This window comes from Leuresthes tenuis, unplaced genomic scaffold (genome assembly GCF_036924035.1).
Source record: "Leuresthes tenuis unplaced genomic scaffold, fLeuTen1.0.hap1 SCAF_8, whole genome shotgun sequence".
NCBI classification, from domain to species: Eukaryota; Metazoa; Chordata; class Actinopteri; order Atheriniformes; family Atherinopsidae; genus Leuresthes; species Leuresthes tenuis.
This window is the reverse complement of record NW_027325362.1, coordinates 10,319,476-10,345,771: the sequence shown is the minus strand read 5'-3', so window position 1 is coordinate 10,345,771 and position 26,296 is coordinate 10,319,476. Positions and strand designations below refer to the sequence as shown.

Below are 26,296 nucleotides of genomic sequence, written 5' to 3'. Positions count from 1 at the left end.
GATTCTCTTTGAGGACGATCAGTGCAGAGCTGCAACTTCAACCAGTGCTATAGAGGGGCAGCACACTTCTGAGAGGCTCAAGCTTTAGCGTTGGGTTGATTAATCTGAATGTTGTCACTATGTCTCCATGGAGATCCATCCTCAGGTTCCACTCAATGTTGGAGGAAACATCAGGGCGGTTTGTAGTGGCATCGACCACATCTTTATGATGTTTCATTCTTGACGTTGCATTTGTCAGATGTTTGGGAGGCAGCACAGTGCAAGGCAGCTTCTTCCAGGATCTCCGCAAGAGACTATTGTAAAGGTTTACCGCTCATGTTAAAGTTAGATATGTGGTGAGCAGAACAAAGGAAGGCTTTCCCCTGCAGGATGACAATTCCCAAAGAACCGAACTGGGACAAAAAGGTGCTGGAGTTCTGGGAAAATTAAGAAAACAAAAAACCAGCAGAACTATTGACGTCGACAGCACAACACCCATCTCCCTAAAGTAATTCGGCAGAAGACCATAAGGCCTTTATTGGAAAAGCATGCAGCATGTTGACATGGCAAAAAGTAGTAAAAAATATTGAAAACCTTTTCTGAAAAAGCCCAGCAAAGTGTAATGAGGAAAATAGAGTCACATGGTCAGTAGCTGTGAAAGATATTGAAGGATAAACTGGATAAAAGGCATACTTCACTCCAGCCAAATTCCAAATGCTGCAGTTTACATTAGGATTTGGTCAGGATAAGATTCTAAATATCTCTGAATACACAACTTAAGGCTGTATGAGGCCACTGTTTAGCTATTGCATACGATAGCCATATAGAGACGTAAGTGTAATAAATGTTGTGTTGAATAATAATAATGATGATAATAAGGCAGAAAAAAACCTACTGTTTATAAAAAGAAATATATAATTCAAAACTTACAGAAAACTATGTAAACATACACATCCTTAAAGTAAATCGAAAGATATATTGGAATTTGATGAGTGTAGTTAAAGATGAAAAAGGAACCTGAAAACTCAGATGCATTGCTGAAAGATTCTGGGGCAAGTGTAAATGAATTGATCTGGTGTAGCTAAAGGGTTAGGCAAAAAAGAAGGAAATGTTCTGCCTCAAAACCAGAAACAAGTTGAGATTTTAACTGATTGACAGCTTCACCTTTAAAAAAAGGATTCATTAGAACTTGTCAGTAACTGTTCAAAAGCATAATTTTCTAAAGAAAAATGTGCAAGTTGTCATGAGAAAACCATCACAAGTATACAAAATCTGAATGTGTGATTACACTCAAAGTTTAATGATGATTTAATCTTAGTTTCCACATAGAAACTTTTGATATTCGCTGTATTTTGACGTAACCCTCATTTCTTCACAATACTCTCCCTCCGTCTCAGCCTTCGACTCGCCTTCGATGTTTTCGGTCAGGACCCCTGAAGCGTTGCAGTTTATTGGACCTGTTCCCTGTTTGGTTGTGTTATTGGTTTGAGTGCTCTCTAAAATCTAAAATCTCTATGGCCATATGTCAACTAAACAAACCTAATCAAACAGAGTGCAGCTGGTCTACAGTATTTTACTGCCTTGTTTTTCCATCACATACTGAACATTTCATGCCTCCTGCTGTGGTCACTTTGACTATATGCTCATTGTTGGGTGTATTTGGTGGATTACTTTTATTCAAGGCTTACACTATTTAAACTTTAAACTCTTTAAACTTTTTATTAATTATTGGTCAAGGAACACCGCAGCTCGCATGAACCTAGATAAAGAACTATCAAAAGTAAATATCAAGTTTATATAGTTATTACCAGCAATACAAATCCCTGATAAGATATTTAAAAACACACGGGCTAATTCAGAAATGCCTGCAGGAAACTGCAGTGTTAGATAACAAAACAAGACCTCTAATAAGGACTGTCAAAGTGGTAGCTAGAGAATTGCTTGGAACAAGCTTGGAATGAAACAAAATGTAGAGAATTAAAATATTAACAACAAAAAGCAATTTGTAAATATAAAAAGAAATGGAAATTAAAGAAAAAAGTCATGATTGAAAATGGGTTAAAAGTTTAAAGAACAAAAACTGAGGATATTTAAACAATTACTGCAAGAAAGATCAGTGAGTTACATATAAGATATCTCTAAATTATAGGTCTTAAACGTAGAAGCAGAGCTTAAAAGCAGAGTGGAAAAGGCTGGGAGCCAGTTCCACAGGAGAGGAGTCGAAAAAATAAAAACTCTCACTGTAGTCCTTGAAACTCTGGGACCCACAAGCAGGCCTGCAGCTTGGTCAGTTGGAGCTTTATAGACAATAAGGAGCAGAACAGTTAGATATGACTATGACTCCATAAAATGGTTTATGTTCCACAAATGACACCAGTTAGTAAATGTATAAGAGTAAATGTATAAGAAAAGTTTAACATTTTAAGTATTACTGAGCAGAAAACTAAACTATTTAAGTAAACTGAATGTCATTTGAGTTATTATCCGTCAGTGGAATACAGATAAAGATCTACTGTTTTATTTGCCCGGCACCTGTTGATGCTGCCAACCTGTGTGGCAACAGTTAAAGATTAAAGTTTGTTTATTGGCAGCAATAAAACAGCATATGACTGCCCCCTGCTGTGCTCCTGGGGGATTTCATTACTAATTTTGTCTATAGTTCGAGAACGGTGAAAGAGAAATATTATGCCGTGTACACATTAGGCATCACTTATATCAGTGGTTTATGTATACCATATATATACATATGTAAAAGGTATACTTATGATCCGTCACCATCCTCCATCTGGTGTCAGCGGAAATTATTCACATGACAGACAGACAGCTCTCTGCTGCTCTCAGGCTGGTTGCTATAATACTCTGGATCAATCAGAGGTCCTCATTGTATGCTGCTGCTGTGTTTGTCTAAGCTTCAGGGTGCACACACTGCATCCTCTCACTCTAATGGCTCTGTTTACCCATGTAGCTTCTCTCCCATGCAGTTATGTGTGATCCAGTCAGAGAGGGGGTTGGGAACATAAAGCTGGGGGTAGGTTGGTCAGGAATGTTACAAACAGGTGTTAAAGCCAGAGAAAGAATTTTTGTCTCCTCAGGAAATGTGTACTAACAAATGTAAAATTGCATAATAATTTGTGATAATAACTTATCAATGTAGGTCAAATTCCTGTCATTAAACTAAAAGACACATCATGCATAATGATATATGTCGTAATGATATATGTAAGCAAACAGATATCTTAAATTGATTCCACAGATGTTATCTGCTCGGTGAGGAAAGGGACTTTTAAAATTTGTCTGGATGGATTGCTTCTCTAATTATATGAAGACAAACAGAGCGAGGACAAAGTTCATCTGGTCCCTTGATAAAAGCAAAGAGGTGAATGTCCTCAGTATACAGCGCATGCTAACACAGAGTGACACAGAGCAGAATGGTACACAGACAGGCGTATATTGTAAATGATTTTTAATAATGTCGGCGTATTATCTTTGGAATTGGTGTTGTGTACATAGTTGACATATGACTTTACGAGGAATTACAAATGGTGAGTCAGGCTGCTTTTTTCTCTCTACTCGTGCTGCTTTTGAATAGGAAAATTCATAGTTTGGTTACCTGTAGGTCAGCTATATTTGTGTCTAACAGGATGTCAGAAAGAAGAAGAAACAACGAAGGCGAAACAAACAATGAAAGTTTTCACAATATTTCTATCATGATAGACTGTGCATATTTAATTTGTTTGAACTTGATAAAAATATTCATCAAGATCTATTAAATACTTTTAGAAATCACCTGCAAAGTGCGTGTTGTAAACGACACAGGTTCAGGTTTACACCCCCCTTTTGTTCTTTGAAGACTGAACTCCTGATGAGGTGAATTCCTCTTCTCACCTCTGCAGATATCTCACACTCCAGAACAGCAACCTTTGCACAGAATGACAGCATGTCTTTTAGGTAAAAGGTAATCCTGCCCAACACAACTGCATATCTTGTATTGCTAGTACTCAGTTATATTTATATTAATGGAAATATACAAAGTCTTTTGCGTCATTCAAATAACAGCTTGTGTTAATGCATGACAAGCGTTTGTAACTTCCTATTTTGTAGTTCAGGCAGATGGAGGAAAGGGTGGTGTGCGACAGTGGTAAAGAGTCTTTCATCAAATCCTGCACTGAAGCCCTTGATTGCCACCTTCTGCCTGGCGGTTGTGATTATCTATGGCCTTGCTGACAGACTAAGAAACTTTGTGGTGGGCATCTTTATCCCACAGTATCACTACCCATACGCTGTGGCTCTCTGCTTCGCCCAGGTAGGTATCTGCAATCATTTCAAATATTACATAGAGCGTTTAGGTAAATACATTTTGTTGATGGTTATCAGCATGTGAAGAGAGTGAACAAAGACATTTACATACCGGCTGGTTCACACAGAGTACTTTGTGCTCTGACACCAGGCCGTTTGTTTATCCTGTTTATCCTGTCAAAATGTATAGCATGTTGGCAAACATATGCAAGGTAACACAGCCATCAGTTATTGAATTCTATACTGGAATAAAAGAATATCAAGAAGTATTAATAATGTCTCTCTGTAATTTGCTTTGTTAGACTGTCGTTGGCTGTTGTTGCGGTTAACTTTATACAGTACGGTGTGGTGTCAGCTGGGTTTTGTAATTTTGTTAATGTGTGTGCTGGTTTGAAAAATTGAGCAGAAGTAGTTTCACTTGAAGGTTGGGAGAGACTGAAGGTGTTTCATGTTGATAAACATATGCCCACGATTGATGTTTAACCAAATGGCCGTCCTAAGAACTGACATGTGAATGTGACCCAATCCAAAGGTCAACTTCAGTCACGTAAAGTGTGCAGGTTGACTTGTACATTGCAAAAAACCTGAAAATGTAGGCTTCATGTTTTCTGTTAGGACATTTTACATCTCACTGTGGCATCGCAGATGAAAGGTTTAGGATTTAGAGTTTGACTGACAGTAGTTCATTGAATTACACTGCACTAATCAATGTGGCAAATTGCTCACAGTGACGTTGAGGAATCACAGAGGCTGTGTGGATATTCCATTTTGTCATTCACACACCCTGTGTCAAAGTCCTCAGTATTACTGTTTATTGATGATTATGGAACTTTTGCATCATGCTTGAAGAAAACAAAATAAGAGAGGTTCAGGAAGTAGGTTTGTGGATATGAAACTAATAAAGGGAAAGATTTTTTTTAAAAGAACAAATGAGCAAATTTAAAGCACAAATCAAATCTACAAATGGACAATTACGGGTCAAGTGTACAAGTACGAATCAAATCTTTGAGCAAAATGTACAATATCTTCAAGTATGGATATAATTGCATTGTGGAAATCCCTTAAACAAATATGGATTGAAGTACAAATCAAGTATGAATTACTTGTGTGCAAACACTTTGCCATGCCTTTCACATGCCAAACTCAATATGAGGTGGAGTTGGATTTATCAGTCAGATTTATGTAATGATTTATAATCCCTTTCTGACCCATGGCAGTAGGATTATGTTTCCACAAACTATACTATGTTAAAGTGATCACATGAATCTGTTTGGTAAGTCAGTCTGAGCATCTGAAGTGGGTATTCAGTTAGGCCTGTAAAGGTTTTTTAACTTGCAGAATTGGCTTGTTTTTTTTTTTAGATTTCGAGCATCGATCTTTGAAGATTTGATTTGTCATTGAAAATCTGATCTGTACATGCAGACGAGTAGATTTGATACTTGTTTTGGTACTTGTTTTCATACATTCAAACATTCTTGCTCCATCTGCACAAGTTTGAAAAAAAAAAAAACTTTTAGAAATGTTTTAAGAAATAACACCAAAAAAACCCCAACAATCTGATTTGAAATAGAGCAAAATAAAAAATAATCAAGAATAAACTAATTGTGTCAAAAATAAACAGCGTATTGTTTGAAATTTTAGATGAGTAACTCTGAGTGGTTTTGATTTACATTATTTGCATGATTTTTTTTCTTTTGTCAAAGATTAGACTAAATGTGGTGCCTTTTATGATCTTAACTCTTACCCATCGCGTACGGCTCACAATTACATAACAAATTACTTCTGCTTTCTTTCTGAGAATTTAATGTTTATGATCTCATTCTTTTCAATGACATGATCTCGTTTCTTTCAGGTTCTGGTCTCTCTCTTATTCTTAAATCTCCTTCATGTCCTGCATCTGGTGCCTCTCAAACATTACTCCAGATCCCTGGGTGAGAGGCTGCTGCTGCCTGCTATCTGTAACAGTGTTCAAGCTGTGCTGGCCACGTGGGCCAAAGCCAGCAGCTTGTACGCCAGCCTCTTCCTCTTCACCGTGCCGCTGCTGCCCCTGGTAACCGTGGGCTTTAGTTTCACCCTGAAGCTGGCATCTCCACCATCGAAACACTCCTCTGTCTTGATTTCCATTTTGAGTGGGACGTTTATTGTCCTCACAGGTAAACATTCATATGCCATTTGCAGGTCAAACTGTGGGTTTGTCACCTCAAATCAAACTGATTTTTAATCACCTTCCACTCTCTCTACAGCATCCGAGGGTTTCCCAGCTATTGAGCCTCTGGAGTACTTGTACGCACCTCTGGCTTTAATCCTCCACAGTCTCTCTCTGATCATCCTGGCTAAAGTGTCTGAAGCTGAGCGAAACCACCCTCCTGATGCCCAAGCCTCCATATTTGACATCTATTACACTCAGCTGGTCAACCAGAGTGTGGTACTGGGCCTCCTGTGGCTGCTGCACCTGGACAGTCCCTGGCAGGTGTTAAGACATAGCAGCTGGCAAAACCTGCTTTTCCATGGATACCTGCTCGCTATTCTCCTGCTGGGGATGGTTCTCAACTTCTTTGTCTGCATTTCTGCTCTTTGTGTCTCACCGCTAGCTGCTGCAGTGCTTTTCTCAGCAAGACAGATGGCTCTGCCATTTTTCCAGCTTTTATAGTTTCACCGAACTGTTAAAACCTTTTGAAAGTAACACACCAACTGAAGACCCTGATTTGTTCCCACAAAGTTTTAGCCTGTTCCTGAAGATCTCCAGAAGCTGAAGGTGTGTTTGTGCACAGAACTTTCCAATGAAATATGTTGCCATTCTTGGATTATTTAGTTCCTGCCAAGTTTCTCCAATTTCTTCCATTATAGATTTTACAGAAAAGTAAAATGCTTCCCTGCACCAACATTCATACAGATACAGATTTGAGATGATCAAATCAGATTTTGTGTCAGCTTCCTGTAATCAGCTGCCAAGCTTTTAAATACAAAGTGAAGTCTCATCTCAAAAGTTTGGTTAATGAAAGCTAAACTTGGTACATGGACTCTTGAACCCATTTTGAAGAGACAAATCATTTCTCACCTGACCACTGTGCTGTAATAAGCAAAAATGTGCTTTGCAAAATTGCTGTTAATGTATTCCGGTAAGACATTACTGCAGTTTGTGACATGTTAACTTTTGGAAAGGTTTTTAGAAATGTTTGTTACATTTTAACAAATCTTTTCTAATGTTCCTCGAAATTAGCATGGTTGTTTTTGCAGACCAAATCTCATCAAAAGATATCCAATGGATCGTTTTGGTCCCAGCCAATCAAAACCAGCAGCAAATTTGCCAAACAAGTAGCAAGATCCTTTCGTAGCAACTGTCTAATGTATTGAGTATAAACATGAGAGGACCGTCCTGAGGCTGTCCAAAAAACGCAAATACACAATCTGTATTTTACACCTGGGAGGCACAGCAAAAATCATTACAGCTACAGGCTGAATAAGCCCTGCTGAGCCTGTTACTGGCCCTGTCTTCCATCCTTGTAGCTACCTGTTTATTCTGAGATTACTGAAGGAATTAGGAAATTATTTAAGTGGTGGCTTTTACATCTCTCCCAAAACATTCCATATTTCTAATGAATGCAGATGCATTATGAGTCTCTTACTAGGAACCACAGGGACTTCTGTTGTAAAATATTTGACATGACAAAGCAGGTGCTTTGAAGCTGAAGTTGCCACTCTAGTACCATGCAATATTATTTTACAGATGAAAAATAAAACATTTAATAATTGTGGCTAATTTTCAAAAACATAATTTTCTGATTATAAAAGTGAGTATTTATTTAGTAGACACAGACATCTCGATTCCTCCATATGTAACATAATTAACAGTATTTGCCACTTTTCTCCTCCACCGATTATTCCTTGAATGATTCTGATAGATTTTTCAGATGAAAAGGAATAGCTAGGAGTGGGTTGCTCGCACGGGACAAAGATGGTCAAAGTCAATTTAGTAGACGTTTACTTATCAGTGTTATTAATATTTAAACTTATATCTCTAACCGAAGTAATCGTTAACCAGAGGTTGGTTAAAGATGCCCTTGAATGATTCTGACGACTCAGATGTCAGATGAAAGAGGGTCACGGTGAGAAAAGCTGTCGTGTTTAAGTTATTTCCACAGTCTAAACCGTCTCAAATATCGATAAGCTATAATTACTGACATTTATGAAAATGTGAACTTGTATTATATTTTTCCCTTTTATGCAAAACAATGTGGAAACTGCTGTTTTAATTGCTGCACATATTTAATAATGTGAAATGATAATGCAATAAAATTATTAAGAAAATGGATTTATTCTGTGTAACAAGTACACCCATCATCAATACCCACATCTATCGCCGCTTTATACAAAAGCAGCAGGCATCAAAAATTCATGATAGACATTACAGAAATAGTTAAGTGCTGGAAGGAGCCTTAAATATCCCTAAACTGGGCTTTTAGATCACAAGACATACATATATATATATATATATATATATATATATATGTGTGTGTGTCTTTTGACAGGACATTAATACAGTTTTACAGTAAAAACAGAGTTTGAATGTAAAATATATTCTAACCATGAAGCTCCGTTATGAAGGCATTTGTCAGCTGAACTTTTGTTGATTCTGGCATTTGCATCATTGTGTTATTCATCACCTCGCTGCCAGCTAATGCCTCATTCATATCTCAACTCTTCTGCTGTCCTCTACGAGGGATCAGAGTTGGGTGGTAGATGTAAGCCCAGACTCTGCAGCAGGTTAGAAGCAGGTCCGGCCAGCCCAGCCTGGCAACTGAGAGACTCCAAAAGGTTTGTGACCAAATTGACATCCACGTCTAAAGGCTGGATCTCTTCTTCTGTCTCTTCCACTTCTCGCTCTTCTTTTGAGAGACCATCTCCTGCAGAGGAACCATTGCCAGAGCTTGCCTTGTCATTCTGTGAAAATAACAAATATGGATTTAAAGATGAAGCAGGTGCACGTTTTTTCGCTCCACTATTTCAGAGCAAAAGAAAGCATTTACCACGAAGAGGATGTAATCATTTTGAGAATTTACCGTTTGACTGAAGCTTTGTCCTACATTAGTGCTCATCAACTCCTCATCCATTTGGTCCATGTAGCTTTTGAGGCTGTCCAGGGTCTCTGCCCCCCTCATCTCTGGATGATCAGAGGAGACTCCCTCTTTCTCGTCCACCTCCTCCTCCTCCTCGTCTTCATCATAATCATCATCATCATCCAGATCATCTGAGTCTAGCTCTTCGTTTTTGCTTCCTGAAAAACAGATTTGTTAAAGAGAGGAAAACTTGCCAGGATTTTAAAAGGGACATATTCTGGTGGGGAGAAAATATTTTTAAAAATCTCTGCTTGAGAGCATATGCTTGGTGTCTGAAGTCACTACCAACTCAAAAAGATAACCCTGACATCTTGTTTTGGTGCCCCTACATCTGAAAATACGTCATTCATAAATCTCCACCTAGCTTCAACTTCAGATGATGCTGCGTTTGCTGAAGTGGGAAGTTAGCTCTTGAGTTTTCTTTTGCTCTTAACTCTCATAATTAGCCATACAGTTTACTTCACTGAACAAACAAATGAGCTAATCTATAAAGTAATTTGTTTATTGCTCTTCTAACTTCTAATAGTCAACTTCCTTTTTTTTCCCTTTTCTTTTTTTAAACCAATTAGAAGTTACAAATACATTTTCCAATTGGTCACTGAATACACAGAATCACACTTAACTGCCGTTTCAAAAGCAAACATTAATGTGTTAATGTTAGTTGCAAAAAACAAAACACAGGAAAGGAGCATCAGAGTTTGTGGAGTCACTGCATGACGGAGGAATTATGATGCTAAGTCCTAATTAGTGTTATTAACTGACCAGGAGCTGTTACATGTTTAAACATAATGTGTGTGTTTCAACGATTTGGGCCAGTTCAAAAACTGACCTGCAATAGGACTGTATCTCAAAGAGTGATCACTAGCCTACCAGCTGTCTATGTAGAAACTGCAGAAGAAATTGCAGGAGCATTTTTTTTTGTGGCTGAGCTCCCTGTTGAAGGGAAGGGCAGAGTGGAGACAAGTGAGTCACTCTACACCCTAATACAGTGTTTCTAAATTCCGGTCCTCATGACCCACACCCCTCCATGTTTTCGAGGTTCCCTCCTCCACCACACCTAATTCAAATGATCAGTTGTCATCAAGCTCTGCAGAGCTTGAGAAACACTGCCCTAATACGACCTGTTTGAATAAAGGTGTAAACTAATTTTGACCAAAGTTTGTCACGGACAGTTCATTAAGACCTAAAGAAACTGTGTCAGCTTGTGAGAAAAGGGCATAATATGCATCCTTTAACTCTCAGACATACATGTGCTACATACCTAGTAGTCTGTCCAGTGCATTGGCCATGGAGTCTGGGTCAAAACTAAAAGGCTGTGTTGCACTGCTCCTAGAAGACAAAGTAAAAAATATGAGATGTGAAACAGAAGGAAAAGTTTGGGGTATCAGTGCATTGACTTTTACAATTTAGACAAACCATATATACATGGAGTAATATTGTCAGTTTGTCTCACCAGGGCAGTTCAGCCCCCTCATGTGACGACATGGTGTTGAGGAAATTCTTCATCCCCTGACTGACTGCTATCAAGCTGTAACTGGCTTCTTTTTCCTCCTTGTCCTCCGTATCCTCCCCTCTCTTCTCTGCATCCACAACGTCTTGTGTCTGTTTGGTGGAACTGGAGCTTTTGCCGGCGACATCAGCTCTGCCCCCGCTTCTCTCCTGCAGGAGCCGTTCCAAATCCTGAGCTGTGATATCCAACCAGCTGTCACCTGGAAATAGGCACAAAGAAAAAAAATTATTGGATGTGCGCCAACAGGAGAGAAAATGAAAGGAATAACTGTTTGAAATTATGATAAAGGCAAAGCCTGCTTTTAAGCAGTGTCATAAACACCCAACATACAAACGTTTAAACATACAAATCCTTACAGGCAGACTTAATCCAACATGGTGAACTGAGAAAACAACGCATAAAGAAGGGATTATTCCCCTAATTCAAACCAAACATAAACAAGACTAACTCAAATAGTGAATGTGCAAACTCTGTAAATGCCTTTCTGGCAAGAAAACACTGAGCATTTTGGTTTTTAGTCAGACTTTTCACTTACTGTCCTCTTTGGGGAGCTGTGACTCGAGAGTCTTCAACTCCTCCATGTTGAGGGGACTGCAGCTGTGCAACAGCTGGAGAACCTCCTCCCCTGGGGACAGAACGCTGAGACAACATACACAGCAGGCATATTCAGGCAGATATACTTGGGTGTAAAAGCCAGGTATATTCACACAGTTTAATTATTGTAAACACAGGTCAGCCACAACATTTAAACCAAAGACAAGTTGATAAGATTAATCATTGACAAAGCAATTTTGAAAAGGGAAAGCTAGAGCCTTGACATACATATGTATTAACTGTGACAGCCATCTCCCATCCAGCCTGCAAACACCCAAAATCCACACAATTCTGACACTCCCTACACAGTATTAGGCTTTAAGTTTAAGCGTATTTCTCACCTTGACTCTGAGGCAACAGATTGTTTGAAGAAATTTTCTGCGGATCTTAAAAGTTCCTTGAATAGGGCCGAACCTTCCAGCTCTCCCTGCATTTGACAACAATAAAATTATAAACAGCTCGTTAGAGGAAAAAAATAGTGAGCTCTTCTCACACTGCACTGCTTTTATTCACAACGAATGAGCAAATAAAAATGTGCAACTTACCCGGAAGTAGCCATTTCTTTTCAGACTTTCTATGAAGCCCTTCCACTGAGGATTACAACTGACTGGCGCATCTGGCTCTGAAGATGGCAGTCTGCATTTAGAGCAAAGGATCTCAAAGCCATGGGCCTGGGAGTGGGGCACAGACACAATTTCATACAATAATTCAAACACCATCTGCACCCTTGCTTGCAGTAAGGCATAAAGGATGACAAATGCAATTGTTCACCAGTTTCATGCCAAGGTCATGAGCCTTGTACTGTGGATGAGAGCGGGGCGGCAGGGTGAATCCACTCCTCCGGTCTGGGGTGAAATGTTGTTGCTGCAGCTGTGCATACAGGCAGCGGGTGAACGTCACCTGGAAATATATACCGTTACTACTTTGATGAAGGATGCATTTCACAGCATGTTCATAAAAAAAAAATTAAAAAAAAAAATTAAAAAAAAAGTTAAAAAAGTTAATATTTCCTGTATAAAAGTTTAACCTGGTTTCTTTGTCAGACTACAAGACTTTGTTTTATGTGCTTTATGTGTGTTTACCAAAGTGAAGACTCTCGTATCAGGACTAAACGTCTTAAAGCTTCGGCAGGCCTGTAGATCCACTGGATCGCGCAGGTAGAAAGCCGAAACTGCAGGGGCGATCAGGTCTGGACGCTGTGCCAACACAGTAGCAATACCTGTAGGTATGAAGCAGTGGGCACGGTGGAGGCTACTTTTAATCTTCTCTGGGTATCTGTGTGGTAAATACAGATGGATAGACATTTTTACAGAGCCAGTATGACGGCAGGTATCTGAAGCTACCCTTGTTGTTATCATCTAGTGTTTAACTTGTCTCTACAGCAGAAAAATATTGAAGTTGTGTTCAAGAATATTTATAAGGCTGCTCTTTGGGGGTTTCTAAGACTGATCTCTATTATTTATTAAACCTTTCTCACCCTTCTAGCCTCTTTCTCAAGGCTGAACATATCTTGGGTCTCGCCAGACAAGCTTCTGGCTGAGAAGAAAGCAGTGCCAGAGCTTGTGTCACACTTGGTACCACATCATATGAGAAACCCACTGAACTGGATTCGGAGGGACAGGGCAGGATGTGCAAATCTCCCCTATAAAAGAAGACCTGCAAAAAAATAGGCAGTGTAGCAATACAGACAACATGGAGTGGAAGATAATAAATGAGATAGAACAATAGCTTTTAGATGTATTTTTTTAACACCTACATAATTTGATTAATGTAAACTAATATTAACCATAAATACCTAAACAATAAGAATAATAACAGTGATTGTATGCTCAGAAATAGAAACCCTAAACAAACAAATAAGATCTATGAATTTGAAGCAAGAGCTGTTAAAGTTGAAATATCTTTTCAACAATCAACAAGGTATTTTGCATGCCTGACTAAAATAACCTCTAACAAAATCTCAAGATCTTAAATAATATGAACAAGAAAAAAAGATGGTGCCTTCCAGCAACAATAACATAAGGCTAAAGAGAGCTCTGGAATATAATCTATAGTTTAATTTACCCTAAATTTAGAGTCTATACCCTCAAGTTCGGGCCTGTGACACATAAAAGACAAATAAAATAAACATCAATTCAAACATGATGTTTAAAAGAACATCATCATAACTGTTGTCTGATTTGAGTGACTCACCCTGTTTTCACTGGTGTCTGGGTTCAGCCACTTCGGAAGATAATCTGCAGCTTCAATAAGAAGAAACTCCCCATCGTTGTCCTCAACTCTGTACACACAGACATTGAATGGAAATTGCAAACAACAAAACAAAAGAAAAATTAACTTGGGAAACATGCTATCCCTTCACCTTGCTGCAAGATCTGGAAAAGCTTCTGTGATTTGCTGCAGGAGGTAAACAATAAACCACTCGTCCTCAACATTGTCTCCGAACTGAGTGCTGCCTCCAATGTGACCAGGTACATCTCCTGTCAATGAACAGAAACGGACCAGTCCTCAGTCTGTCTATCTGTCTAACAGTGTCAGTATCTAAACTAATCTATATGTGTGGTGTTTACAAGACTTTACCTTTCTCAGGATGATACTTGAGCTTAAATGGCTGATGCTGCCAGATATATTGTGTAAGCAGTGGGGCAACTTTTGCCAAAATCTCCTCTATCAGGTGTTTGATACGTTCCTCTGTCTGCTGATGAGTTAAAGCGTGTGATGGGATTAAAAAGAGTTTGTACTGGACCATGTCCTCTGGAATCATCCTTCTCTGTAGGGCATCCATGGCGATAGATATTTTTCAAACCTGGTGAAAATGAGACAAACATACAAAAGCAGGGTCGACATTTGGCCTGTAACTATATAAACTGTTTAGATTAAAAAGCTAAATTGAAGTCTGCACAATCTACATCACAGTTAACTTCTGTTTATATTTATTGCAGATATTTGCAAAAATCCATTGACAGTGTCAGTCACCCTTACCTTGTCTTGTTTCTAATTGTAAAATTTGATGTCGATGTAGCGCGAAATTATGTCAAAGCAAAATGAAAAAGAGGCTTTAGTCATATTTATGCGCGTTGCTGTAACGCCATCTGCCACTATTTAGGTCCTTCCACAATTTCTGGTCGACTGCTCCATGCACCTATTAAATAGTTCCTACTATATATATAATGATCAATTATAGATGTTATAAAGATAAATAGGTAAATACAATTAATTAAAATGTTGAATAGAATTTTTACCTACTGTATTTATGAATATCAATCAATCATTTATGTACAACAATATTTGAGTTAAATCTGTGTCACAGTCCACTTGAGACAAACGGATATAGTTCATGAACGTTATCCCGTTACCACAATGAATGCTGGGAATTATAGTGAAATCATATGTGTAGTAATACTATCATGTGACGGTTTGAAACCAATTTCCCGTGAGACAGTGCGGTTACGAAGCTGCGTATCCATGACAGCCGCGGCGCATTATTGTTGTCGTTGTAGGTGCTAACGTTAGCGTTAGCTGGTGTTACTACACAAATCTATTTTGAGTGATAAGCCGATGTGACATGCTACTTTCAGACCACACGTGATTATTATTTGGTGTCGCAAGCTGAATTTATCGGGAAATTTGTTTTAGGGAGTTTCACAATGCTGCTCGTGCCTCGTTGATGTTTCATGTCACCGTTCATGTAACGCCAGTTAGCTTATTTTTGGCGTAGCCTCCTGTTAACGTTATCTACAGTTAGAAATAACGTTAGCTTCTGTACCCGAAGACCTATCCAATATTTCTGCTCCGAGGGCTTTTATGTGTGGACTAATGTTTGAGGAAATGGAGTTCTCTTTAAACTGTCCTCAGAGAGCATTGGAAGCGGAGGCAACGATGAGAGAGGAGGGCTTGAGCCCATAAAGCGTAGAGAAAAGGATAATGATTTCACGATACACCAGGAGACCCGTGTCCCACAAACTTGAGATGTGAGTACTAATCACAAAGGGGCTACGCTGAGTTTACCAGCTGTTTGAAGCTGAATGGGAGAAAGTTTGATAGGTTATTGATTCAGTGACAAATTACAAATAACATTAATGTCGATCCGATTATACAAACATAAAGTGCAAGATTACATCCAGCCACTCATTTGAATGTTAGATTTATTTATTTTAACCTACCAATCGCAATGTTTTATTTTGCTTTTAAAACCAGATGACTTCATATCCTCACTTTCGTGACGATTTAACAGATGTAGAAGTTTATATTGTTATATTGGTGTCTTTTCATCAGAAATTGGATTGGCTCTGAGAATTTCCATTTTTACAGAAATAATTATTTTGGATGTATTATGCATCATGCAACCAGGAACTGTGTAGTGAAATTACAAATTAAGACCCTTTTATATTTTGGTGACACACACCAATACACAAGCGTTATAAATTACTGACTAAATAATCTATTCTAAAAGATAAAACTGGCGTTGTTGGTGGAGAGTGGAGCACTGGTAGTTTCACTGCCTGAGGAAAGTTGCTCTGATGTTTCCTGGTTTACTCAGTAGATGAAGTTTCAGTCATCCTGCTATGGAGCTGTCACGTCTTCTGACAAGCATCATTCACCCTGTTTGTGATGTTTCCAAGTTACTATACTTTTTGTTGCTCTCTTGTAAAATTAAACAAAAACTTGACAATTTCCCAAGAATAGTACTTAATTATAGTTTCTGAGTATCTTTTTTCCAGGGTGGAGATTTGTAATGACTAATAAATTCTCTCTAGTATTGATTTCCAGGTACTGAAAACAGTCGATGTGCTACACCTCAGCTCTACTGAAGTACACAAAGGTGTACAATATATCTTTGCATTTTTCCTAAATCATCCTTAAGCTGTTTGGTTTTGTTGACAGCAGGTTACCTGAAGGCACTACACTGTAAGATTGTTGCCTGCTAGATGAACTGATTGATAAAGGTTTCTGTAACATAGCTGCAGAATTTCACATGTTTTATATAATTTGCTTCACTAGTGTCAGGATGATCTAATGTTTTTATAAAAGGAAACACAATAGCATACTTTCATGACATCTTGTATCACATTTTATGTCTAAACTACTGGGCATTTGACATACCACTGATGATCACTCCAAAATGTGACATGCTCACTTTGTGAATACATCTTTTGGCAAATGCTCTCAATGTGTCTTTTGTACAGTCGTGGGCTTTCTCGAAGCAGCCTCGATCACCATCCTCTCCCAGAAGAAGCAGATGATAACGAAACACCTCAGCGCTACCTCCATAACCTGCAGGAAGCTTTGTCTGCACACAACAGGTAACTGCGTCCTGGCATGTCTGGGTTCCTCTGCAAAGAGACCAACCTTTTGGAGATCCTGTGCGGGGCCCCAATAAAATTATATGCAACAATTACACACACACACACACATAGACACTCACACTTGCCTGTGTGTTTTGTAATTTAACACCGTCTTGAGCAGACAGCTGATTCTCAGGACTCTCAGGATGCTATGTGACACCCAGACGTAGTGCATTAATTAATATCATATTGCCTCCTTTAGATGTGCAGTTAAAAGAATGAATAATGAGGCAGTATGTTAGAATATTCAATGACTTTGACTTTTGCCCTTGATTTTCCACTCTGATTATGTAAGCAGTCGTACCCAGTTATATTTGCTCAGGGTCAAAACCGACTTGCTCTACATTGAGACGGATACAAAGTGTTGATTTTTTTTTAATACACATAAAAAAAAAAGAAACCACAACCACATTTTTCTGTTTAGCTCACAGACGTCTGCTGCTTCAAGTCACTCTGACTGCCCCACCGTCATCTCAGTAGACTCCACCCAGTCCTGGTCAGGTATCCACAGCTCCACAGGTACTGGCATCTCCACAGAGAGGAGCTCTGTTTTCTCCTGGGGCTACGATGTAAGTCTGCTCTTCAGAAGATTTTCTTAACACGTCACAATAATGTCACATTTAGATTAACTCGCCAACATTTGACATCTTTTGTGTTATAGACACACAAAAAAAAGGATGATTTGTTGTCAAAAGATACTGAATGGAAATAAAAGCAGCAGCTTTCAGTCATGGAGCTGCTGTTTAAGAACAGAGGTAACGCTAAAATCCTTTGCTGTGTTGTTTGACAGGAGTTCGACAAGGCAGCCTCTCAGCAGGTGCAGCAAATGTTTGAGGAGATCGACAAAGAGCTGTATGAGGGGAGAGGCAGTGGGGCAGGGATACTCCAGGGGCTGCAGGATGAATGTCAGCAGTGGACCACACGCTTTCCACATCTTCGGTATGTAGTCCACAGTTTCCCTCCAGTTCACAGTCAATTTAGGTCTGCGTGAGACAGTGGGATCAAAAATCAATTCTAATTGTAGAGAAAATCCTGGAAAAAACATTCCACTCATGAAGGTAACGTCATTATTTGACATTTTGTGTGTCTTACTCAGGATCCTGGGGACTCAGCTGCTGTGCCCCACTGATGAGGGCTTCCAGTGGTTTGCTTCTTCAGAGACAGACGGCCCATCAGCAGGCAAAGCAAGCACTGTGAAGTCCCAAGAGAAGGATAAGGGTGGTACTGAGTAAGTCGTTATTGCACTGACTCACTCATTTACTGACTGATTGAGTTTGACCTGATACATTAGATTATTCTCATGTGTCTCTGTCCTGAGTAGTCATTGGCTGGCAGTTACAGAGTAAGCCGGGCTGACAGTGATTTTGCGACCCAAATACTCTGGCTTATTAATTATGTGGGCCAAAGTTATGTTAGTAACTGTGATGAATAGATGCAATGACTGATACTCCAGACTGGTACACACTGGGTAGAGCTACTATCTGACTAGTTCACCTGTAAACACGATGAAGTTGACATCAAATTAGACATGCTTGTATGGATGCAGTAGTGTCAGTTTGTGCCAGGATTTTTTTACTTTCAGCAAAATTGAAATGACTTGTCATTTATGTCTTTGTTTTTTCTTACAAAAAAGGTGCTTAACTGTGTTGTCTTGGTGGGTAAAGGTTGAATGTGGAGGGCAGGAGAGCCGCACTTTTCAGGTCCACCTCAGAAGAGCTGGACGGCCCTCCTAATAACTCCAGCAGCCATGACAAGCCACGAGTGATTGAAGTAGAGGGTCTGATGGAGGAGTACCTGGCTTTTGACAGCAAGGACTTGTGAGTTACTCACTTTCCAGAGTTATTATTTAAACCCCAAAACGTGTGAGATCCTCATGCTGGTTACGGTTAGAATCATTGGAATCACATCTGTCTTCCACAGGGATGATGAGTGGGACCAGGATTGTCCGGACTCGGTTCGGAGGCATCACTGTTTGCCTCCTGTCTCACCATACCGGTGTCGTCGTCAAGCTGTTCTCGACTTGCTGTTCGATGATGTGTGGCAGGAGCTGGTTGGCTGGATGAAAGAGTTGGTCCAACGCCACTGGGAAAGCTGCACCTCAAGTAAGCCTGAAATTTACTACTTTGCACACACAAGACTGAAATCTCCACCAAATACTGTATATATATTCTTATCTGCTTTATTTGGACGTGAATCTACATTTGATGATGTGATTTGTAGGCGATGATACGATTTCTGGAAACTTGAGCCCCGTGCAGTCAGACTCCCTGAATCCTTTTATGCTGCTCTCCTCGCTGCCCATGATGCTGCCCAAACTTGGCCAGAGCCGAGTGCCACCGCTCACAGTTGGCCCGCAGTTCCAGGTCAGTGGACTGAACAGGACTTCAGGTGCCACAGGGCATCTTGGGGAGTAGACTGGGAGCTTTGTTTAATTATCATCAGTATTTGTTGGTCAGGAGGTCGATTAAACAAAGATTTATCTATTCAGAATTATGACTGCAGCAGGTGACATGAATTAATTATTCTTTTTATATAAACATGATTAAGGTTGACAGGTATAGTGTTAAGTAATACAGAGGCAGTGTGGAGTCCTATGTCTGCTCCAGATTTAACTCCAGATTATTATTACCTGTTTTTCACTCCTGCCTGATTCTCTTCAGCCTCTCAGTTCTTCCAGTTCATTAACTTATATCACTGTTTTCTTCCCTTCCCTCTTCACTCTCTACCCTTCACTTGAACAATGTGTTTGGTAAACCCTATGTTTTGTCTCCTTTTCTTTTGTTTGATCTTGTCATATCGTCCTCTGTTTTATTCTGTCTTTTCTTATTTCTTTGTGCTGTACCCTTTCCTCCCTCTGCTCTTCTATCTCCACTATCTGTCTTTGGATGTTCTTTTCTCCCCCCCTAAAGAACACAAAGTCAAGGGGCTCAAAGCACAAGTCCAGACGGAAATCCAAAAAGCAGAAAAAGCCTTCCAGTGTATGTAACTCCCTCACTTAGAGCCAAAATGGGGGTGTGTTGTGTGCACACTGTCCGTAGAGGCTCATTATAAATAAATGTGCTTGTGCCTGTTGATTAACACTAAAGCATCCTCACTGTTTATCTTTAAGTAACTGCAGAATATTGTCACATATTTACTTTGCTTTTATTCAGCTCCTTCTTTAGGAATGTTGCTACACATTCTTTTATCTAGTTACTGTCCTCGTGCATTTTAAGTGTTGTGACTTTTTTATTGGTGGCATAGCATATGGGGTCCTCCTTACTGTACACCACTGCATGATGAGTAACCTTTTTTAATGAGATTATACTATGTTATAAGTATGGAAATAACTAACCATGTGGCTACTGGGCCTCCCTTCTATATTATGTCTCCTCTCGTCTCTGTTCTAAACCCCTTAATCATTCTCATCCTTTGTCATCTCCTGCCTCTCATCCCACCTGTATCATTGCTTTTACTCACCCAATTCACACCATTCATCAGGTTGGTAGGGGGCCTGTAGGAGCAGCAGCAACTCAGCACAACTTGAACGACCTTATTGTGATCCACAGCATCCCCCTGCAGCAGAGGAACCTGGGTGTGCTGGAGAAAAACCAGTATGGACACAGTTTACTCTTCTCATCAACAAGCTTTTGTCCCAAAGTCCCATTATTGGTGATATTTGTGACATTAAACAAACAAAATATTGTGTTGATAACACACGTCCATAAAACAAAGATAGATCAGTCTGATGGCAACATGAGTAAACATGTTATATTTTTAAAACAAACCTACTTTATCCCATGGTTTTGTCGCTGGTTTTTACACCTTTCTTAGCAGAGAACTCAGCCAGTTGCCTGGTTGGAGATGCTCTATTCATCTCGTGTGCTTCCCTCTCTCCCTCCATTCCCACACAGGGAGCCAGAGGAGCGTTCCTCTCACAGACCTGGTTCCAGTGTGGCCCCCTCCAGCAAACCTCGCCCTCGCCGAGCCCTGGAGCAGAGCTTTTCCTCACTGTCCCGCCCGGCGCAGTCGGCTCGACGCAGAAACCCTCCTCCTCGAACACTTCTGCCACTGGTTCCAAGCTTCAGTCAGTCCAGCACAGGAGTATCCCTGGATGAGGTCGTCCGTGGGACACGTCTGTGAGTCAAAGCATCACAGGAACTCCACTGAAACTCATATCCTTCTTTTTATTCTCTCATTTTCAAGAGTTTGATGCTCTGCAGAGGCAGTGAGAGATTACTTTGAAACGGACTCTTTTTCAGCGTGTTCCTCGTGGGTCTGTAGATTCAGTAATAGAGATTGGAGGTGATAGAAGTTTGATACATGAAGCCTGCTAAACAGATTAAATTGTCATGAACTGTGAGTGTAATAAATATATAATCTAATTACATCATGGAGAATCCAGCCAGCTTTACATTTTAGGAATGACTTTTCTAGCTGAGAGTTTGGGGAAATGTCTGTGGTTCACAAAGCCAAATCCTGCCTGTAAAGAGTTGGAAGTGAAACCAGGTCTGATTTGACTTTCATCCTCACTATTAAAGCGTGAGCTTCATAGAACTTCCAGTCATTGCTTTAATTCGAAATAAAATGCAGCACAGATCAAACAAAGTCTACTTCCACTCACACAGCGTGTGATTTCTTCCACAGACCAACAGCCAGCGACTGTCAGACGCCTCCATTGTTGCCCCTGAGCAGAAACACCCTCCTTCCTCCTATTGGCACCGGGGACTCAGAGTCATCTCACTTGGGGCAGCAGTCCAGATTTGGACAGGTACAGATAACAGAACCAACTAGATGATGGGTTTTAGAAACTATCCCAAAGATATCGCATGAGATGAAAAGCTTGGATATCTATTAAATGCGTTCTTCTGGTGTTTAAATGCAGTAAATTCCCTGTCATCAGCTGCATGTGGTATTTACGATATATTGATATCTTGCCAGCGTCAGAAAGGCCCGTCCAGCCGCGCCCACAGTGCTATAAACGACGAGGCCGGCAGTTCGATACCAAGGGACCGTCACCACCTGCTTGACGTCTTCTCTCGCCCCAACACAACTCATACATACAGGGTACGATGCCTCACAGCAAAAGACAGACAAAAAACTTAGTTATTCTTTAGTTTTTCTAGTCATCAGGTTAAGTTTGGCCTTCATCAGTTCATTAATGTCACGTATTCTGTGCCAACGTGTTTTACCCCTGGCTTCGTTTTCAGTCAGACACTCCATACCGTCGCTCCTTCACGGTACTGGACAACATCGGGCAGGGACGGCCTGGCAGAGCATCTGTGGCCACAGGTCAGGGATTCATGTTTTGAATAGCTGAAGAGAAATCGTATCTGTGGATGTGAGATATCGCAGAGCTCTCGTCCTAATTTTAAATCAAATGTGTTGTAGTTTCGAATAACCATTTCTTGGCATCTCATTTGTCTTTTACCTTTGATCTACATGCAGCTCTTAGTTGGGAGCGGATACTTTATAATGACTCACCTGCTTTTTCCTGTGGTTGTCCTTTGTTGCTTGTATGGAACGTACAATAACAGCCACAAGTTAGAACATTTCTATTGATTAATTTTAAACTGCAACTATATTCAAACTTTCACAAGATGGACTTTTTTTTTTTTTAGCCCATCTGTTAATTAGTTATTCATTAATGTATTCCTTCATATCACCAGACTCTTTGGGAATCGGTGTGACTGGCATCAGTCTTGGCATCAGCAGCTCATCTTTCTTGGACTCATTTTCTCACCACCCGCTGGGGCACTTGTCCATCAAAGACGAAGAGGAGCCAGACCCACTAGCCTCCACCCCAGGTCAGTCAAATAAAGTGACTGATGAAAATCTCCCAGGCTCGCAGAAACAGTCTAAGTAGGAGTTTCTAGTAAAATTTACCAACGAGAGAAGGGTTGAGGTTGTTCATTAACTTCACACATTTTTTCTATTCCCCGCAGCTTCTCTGGTGCCCGCGTCAGTCCCGCCTCGGTCCTACACCCGCGGAGGCGTTTCATCCAGAGCCAGCAAACCTGGCTTGTAGTTTGCCTCTGATCTCCAAAACTTCCAGCCATTCATGTGTTCACAGCACAACACTCTGCAGCATCTGTGCCCACTGAACACTTCTGTTTTGTTGCTAATTTTATTTTATTTTCTTTTTATACAGTGCTACTTGGGTTAAAGTTTTAGTTAAATGCCTTTATTTTTGTATTTAAGAAATCAGCTTAAGTGGCTGCCAAACACAAATCAACAGTAACTCTGTCTTCATATACAACGTGAGCCGTCTGTGAGGATATTACTATAATGTACATATGATCTAAATGTGTATATATCTATTTATATGTGAATATTCCCTGTGGTGTTTGCATAATGCAGGGAATAACACATCCACTCAGAGACGGAGAACAAAAAGCACTTTTTTCCCCCTCTCCAATGTCACATCAGAGTCTAGTACTGTATCTTTTTTCACAACCTGTGTGAACAGAAATATTTATCCAGAGCTTCTCATTGTATACAGGAACCAGTGATGAGAGGTGCTACATTCTCCCATCTCAAGTTGATTTGCATTCACAACAGGAGAGGATGCAGTGATTGTACAGACTGAACATCTCCACAGTCCCGGTGCTTCTACTAAAATCATCCTACAGTGTAGGAATATGAGAGGACTTAAGAGAACTAAGGGAATTTATTCATCATGTGTACAAACGTACTGTATTTAATGTAATCCCCTCCTTATTTGAGCATTTGGCAAGCTTAGGCAGGTAACATCAGGGTCACTGCATAAATATGTGTCCATCTTTAAGATAATATAACAGACAGCCATTGCCACAAAGGCAACAAAGCTTGAAAATGTTTTCTTTGAATTTGTTTTATACAAAATAATAATAAAAAAACTATACAATTATCTGCTATTTACATGGATTTATTAACAATTTATGAAAACTTTAACAGCAAACAAGAAAAACAAGAGGCTTTGACATTTTTGTGTCGGATTAAAACCTTCTGAGGCTGATGAACACTTACTGGGAAGTACAGAAAACAAGTTGCTTCGAATACATTTAAATCCTAAACAGAAAACCTTTTTTGTTCTTTGACATTTCTTTATTTTTTTGCTTTTTTTCCCTTTTGGGGTTTTGGACTCTTTTTGGAGTATTTCGCCTCCAGGTCTGACAGGAAACTATTAAAATTGTTCTCTCTGGACTGCTGTCGCTGCTGCAAAAGAAAAGACAAATTAAAGTCAGCATTAAGGGGGGAAAAAAACAGGCACTGCCGGAATTATACATGTGTAGACATTTGCTACCTTAAGCATCATGACAAGACTGTCATCCTGACTACCGAGCCCCATCTCTTTTTGCATTTCTTCTGCTTCTTCTCGCTCTCTATCGGCCTGGAAGTTCAGAAAAAAACATAAATTGACATACCACCGAAAATTAAAGGTAGATTATTGGTAGTTTAGTGGCAGGTTTTGGCCACACAACAACATAAGGGGAAAAAAAGAAACCAAGAGTTAAATACACTTCTCACCCTCTTCCTACGGGTCCTCTTCTTCTTGTCACTCTCCTGCATAAACGCTGGGAAGGCTTCGACTTCTCCGCTCTCGATAGCAGCTTGGATGATGCCGCACAGCCTTGGCTCGTCTTCATGAGAGCAGCACAGAACTGAGGCCATGATGGCGTCCATGTCTCCCTCATGCTGCACATAAATCCGGATCACATCCTCCCGCTCCTCGTCAGTGCCCTTATACTTCTTTTCAAACTGAAGAATGTCTTCCACTGTGATCTAGGAGATGGATGGAGAACCAGATTTCAGGTCATTGTAGCTACACTGCAAAGTGCATCTTCGGTATATCACCTAAATTGCTGGAACATAGCTGATTTGTTTCAGGTTAGACTTTATTGAATGTGCAACTCCAGCTCATTATGCTTTGTGGAAGAAGCAAAACACCTGCTGTGCTCAAATACCTTTGGGAAGAGTAGTCTCCAGTAATCTTCCCAGCAGCGGTCTTGGCTGAGGACATCAGACTCTTCATCCACCACTCCCTGCTCATCATAAACAGCCCTCTGCTCCTTATCGGTCAGCACTGCATACAGCTTTCCCAACACCTGGAGGCCAATTTTACACAGATGCTGCCTTTACTAAAACGTCATGTATCATATCTCTGATATGAATATAGGATGTGGAGATTCATGTATATACTTATGTAATAAGAGCAACAGCTTTTGGCATGAAATTTATCACGTAACATTATCTGTTTTTGCCTTTATATGGAGGCAACTCCTTTGGTTTCTATAGTGACCAACACAGCTATTACTGTGCTGGTATCCTTTAGTGACAGTTGTTATCCGTTAGAATGAACGTTATAGGATTTAAACAATGACAACACTAGCATTAAGAAAATGTATGGCAACTGGAAAGACCAAAAGTCTTTCAAAACGGATTTATCGTTTTGAACTACGCACACAAGCGTGAGCTTTAGCCTATGTATTTGCTATTCAGGAAAGTTTAAGTATTGTTTAAGTACGACAAGCTCAGGTCAGAATCCCTTAATATTACTGTAATAAAGTTTGTGTTTATCCAACGCAATGAAAAGACTGGTTGCAACCACCGAACTGAAGTTAGCCGTGTTAGCTAGCTTGTAAACCTAATTTATGTTCACTGCGCGTGTGCAGTCTGACGGCTAACAACAAGATAAGCTAACCTGAAATTTCTCCGTCGCCTGCGGGTCTTCAGGAGCTCGGTCTGGGTGTACTTTTAGCGACACTTTGTAGTAGCTCCTCCGGATATCAGCGTCAGTCGCTTCCTTGTTTATTCCCAACACCTCATACAAGTTGGAGGTATTGAAGAGATCCTGACACTGTTCGAGCAAACCCATCGTGACAACGCTCTGGCTTAACCTTATACGACTTCTAACTGGTGGAGTGTTTGCTCTTGAGCGCCTACAGGAGCTGTATTGTTTTTTCTTTTTGGAACTACCAGTGACAAAGAAGGTCAACCCTGTTCTCTGCTCTACCTTTGTTGGCAATATCAATTTGGCGCGCTGGCTTGTCACATACATCCATACGTACAGCGACGCGCTTACGTAATAACGCAAGCGTCCTCTCATTGGTTAAATCTGTCTGACTGGCGGAGTTTTATCACTGACTTAGTCGTTTATTGTTTTCGCTAAATAGCCAATAGACTGTGCTGAATTTGAGGTGGATTGTTATAAGATTGTTTGAAGAGGAATAAAGAATAAAATAACTTAATTTAAGAAATGTCAGAATATAAAGAATTTAATAACATTTGTCATATTTTCATTTGTTCCCAGATATTTTAAAACACGTATTCATTTTAGCATGTGATATAGGCTACTTTATTTTGTCAGTTAATTTTCAAAACAGCTGTCTGATGTCTCTATAACTTATTTAGTTGGAGAAACACTAAATAAAAAATGTTTGTGCAGTATATGAATAAACCAATCAACAAATGTGAAAAGAAATTATTTTGTTTGT

At 39.9% G+C, this 26,296-nt stretch overlaps 4 protein-coding genes across 6 annotated transcripts; 2 read left to right on the top strand and 2 right to left on the bottom strand.

Annotated features, from left to right (window-relative positions):
- Positions 1-3,305: 3,305 nt before the first annotated feature.
- LOC140312903 (uncharacterized) lies at positions 3,306-8,571 on the top strand. 2 transcript variants are annotated; one of them, XM_072390786.1, is made up of 5 exons: positions 3,306-3,521; positions 3,873-3,927; positions 4,081-4,282; positions 6,128-6,428; positions 6,519-8,571. In XM_072390786.1, the coding sequence occupies exons 1-5, from the start codon at positions 3,497-3,499 to the stop codon at positions 6,923-6,925; spliced, it is 990 nt and encodes a 329-aa protein (XP_072246887.1). In that variant the 5' UTR covers positions 3,306-3,496; the 3' UTR covers positions 6,926-8,571. The 2 variants fall into 2 exon arrangements, with proteins under 2 accessions (XP_072246887.1, XP_072246888.1); XM_072390787.1 differs by lacking the exon at positions 3,306-3,521 and having other exon boundaries at positions 3,538-3,934.
- ecd (ecdysoneless homolog (Drosophila)) lies at positions 8,570-14,606 on the bottom strand. Its single transcript, XM_072390785.1, has 14 exons — positions 14,479-14,606; positions 14,077-14,302; positions 13,859-13,976; positions 13,690-13,777; positions 12,974-13,152; positions 12,579-12,771; positions 12,268-12,396; positions 12,042-12,167; positions 11,838-11,923; positions 11,438-11,541; positions 10,846-11,101; positions 10,654-10,721; positions 9,336-9,550; positions 8,570-9,216 (listed from the first exon to the last, which is right to left on the bottom strand). The coding sequence occupies exons 2-14, from the start codon at positions 14,279-14,281 to the stop codon at positions 8,989-8,991; spliced, it is 1,995 nt and encodes a 664-aa protein (XP_072246886.1). The 5' UTR covers positions 14,282-14,302; positions 14,479-14,606; the 3' UTR covers positions 8,570-8,988.
- Positions 14,607-14,953: 347 nt separating this feature from the next.
- On the top strand, positions 14,954-23,692 carry fam149b1 (family with sequence similarity 149 member B1). 2 transcript variants are annotated; one of them, XM_072390782.1, is made up of 16 exons: positions 14,954-15,467; positions 16,683-16,799; positions 17,266-17,410; positions 17,632-17,780; positions 17,938-18,069; positions 18,506-18,658; positions 18,762-18,943; positions 19,062-19,204; positions 19,751-19,819; positions 20,322-20,434; positions 20,735-20,959; positions 21,468-21,591; positions 21,762-21,887; positions 22,031-22,112; positions 22,490-22,627; positions 22,766-23,692. In XM_072390782.1, exons 1-16 carry the CDS (start codon positions 15,421-15,423, stop codon positions 22,846-22,848), a joined length of 2,028 nt encoding a protein of 675 aa, XP_072246883.1. In that variant the 5' UTR covers positions 14,954-15,420; the 3' UTR covers positions 22,849-23,692. The 2 variants fall into 2 exon arrangements, with proteins under 2 accessions (XP_072246883.1, XP_072246884.1); XM_072390783.1 differs by lacking the exon at positions 19,751-19,819.
- A 26-nt stretch (positions 23,693-23,718) lies between these two features.
- Positions 23,719-25,871, bottom strand: dnajc9 (DnaJ (Hsp40) homolog, subfamily C, member 9). Its single transcript, XM_072390784.1, has 5 exons — positions 25,504-25,871; positions 24,767-24,907; positions 24,330-24,584; positions 24,106-24,192; positions 23,719-24,017 (listed from the first exon to the last, which is right to left on the bottom strand). Exons 1-5 carry the CDS (start codon positions 25,858-25,860, stop codon positions 23,907-23,909), a joined length of 951 nt encoding a protein of 316 aa, XP_072246885.1. The 5' UTR covers positions 25,861-25,871; the 3' UTR covers positions 23,719-23,906.
- Between the last annotated feature and the right edge of the window lie 425 nt (positions 25,872-26,296).

Bases quoted from the DNA above. Each gene is read 5' to 3' on its own strand.
- fam149b1 (XM_072390782.1), top strand. From the start codon at position 15,421: ATGATTTCACGATACACCAGGAGACCCGTGTCCCACAAACTTGAGAT. The intron at 17,411-17,631 runs GTAAGTCTGCTC...GTTGTTTGACAG, and splicing joins TTTTCTCCTGGGGCTACGAT to GAGTTCGACAAGGCAGCCTC. The intron at 20,435-20,734 runs GTATGGACACAG...ATTCCCACACAG, and splicing joins GGTGTGCTGGAGAAAAACCA to GGAGCCAGAGGAGCGTTCCT.
- LOC140312903 (XM_072390786.1), top strand. From the start codon at position 3,497: ATGACTTTACGAGGAATTACAAATG. The intron at 3,522-3,872 runs GTGAGTCAGGCT...TCACCTCTGCAG, and splicing joins TTTACGAGGAATTACAAATG to ATATCTCACACTCCAGAACA. The intron at 3,928-4,080 runs GTAAAAGGTAAT...CCTATTTTGTAG, and splicing joins AATGACAGCATGTCTTTTAG to TTCAGGCAGATGGAGGAAAG.
- ecd (XM_072390785.1), bottom strand. From the start codon at position 14,281: ATGGATGCCCTACAGAGAAGGATGATTCCAGAGGACATGGTCCAGTAC. The intron at 13,977-14,076 runs GTAAAGTCTTGT...GTTCATTGACAG, and splicing joins CAAGTATCATCCTGAGAAAG to GAGATGTACCTGGTCACATT. The intron at 12,397-12,578 runs GTAAACACACAT...ATATATTTCCAG, and splicing joins ATACGAGAGTCTTCACTTTG to GTGACGTTCACCCGCTGCCT.
- dnajc9 (XM_072390784.1), bottom strand. From the start codon at position 25,860: ATGTATGTGACAAGCCAGCGCGCCAAATTGATATTGCCAACAAAGGTA. The intron at 24,585-24,766 runs GTATTTGAGCAC...TCCATCTCCTAG, and splicing joins GGAGACTACTCTTCCCAAAG to ATCACAGTGGAAGACATTCT. The intron at 24,018-24,105 runs GTAGCAAATGTC...TTTCTTTTGCAG, and splicing joins GTCTTGTCATGATGCTTAAG to CAGCGACAGCAGTCCAGAGA.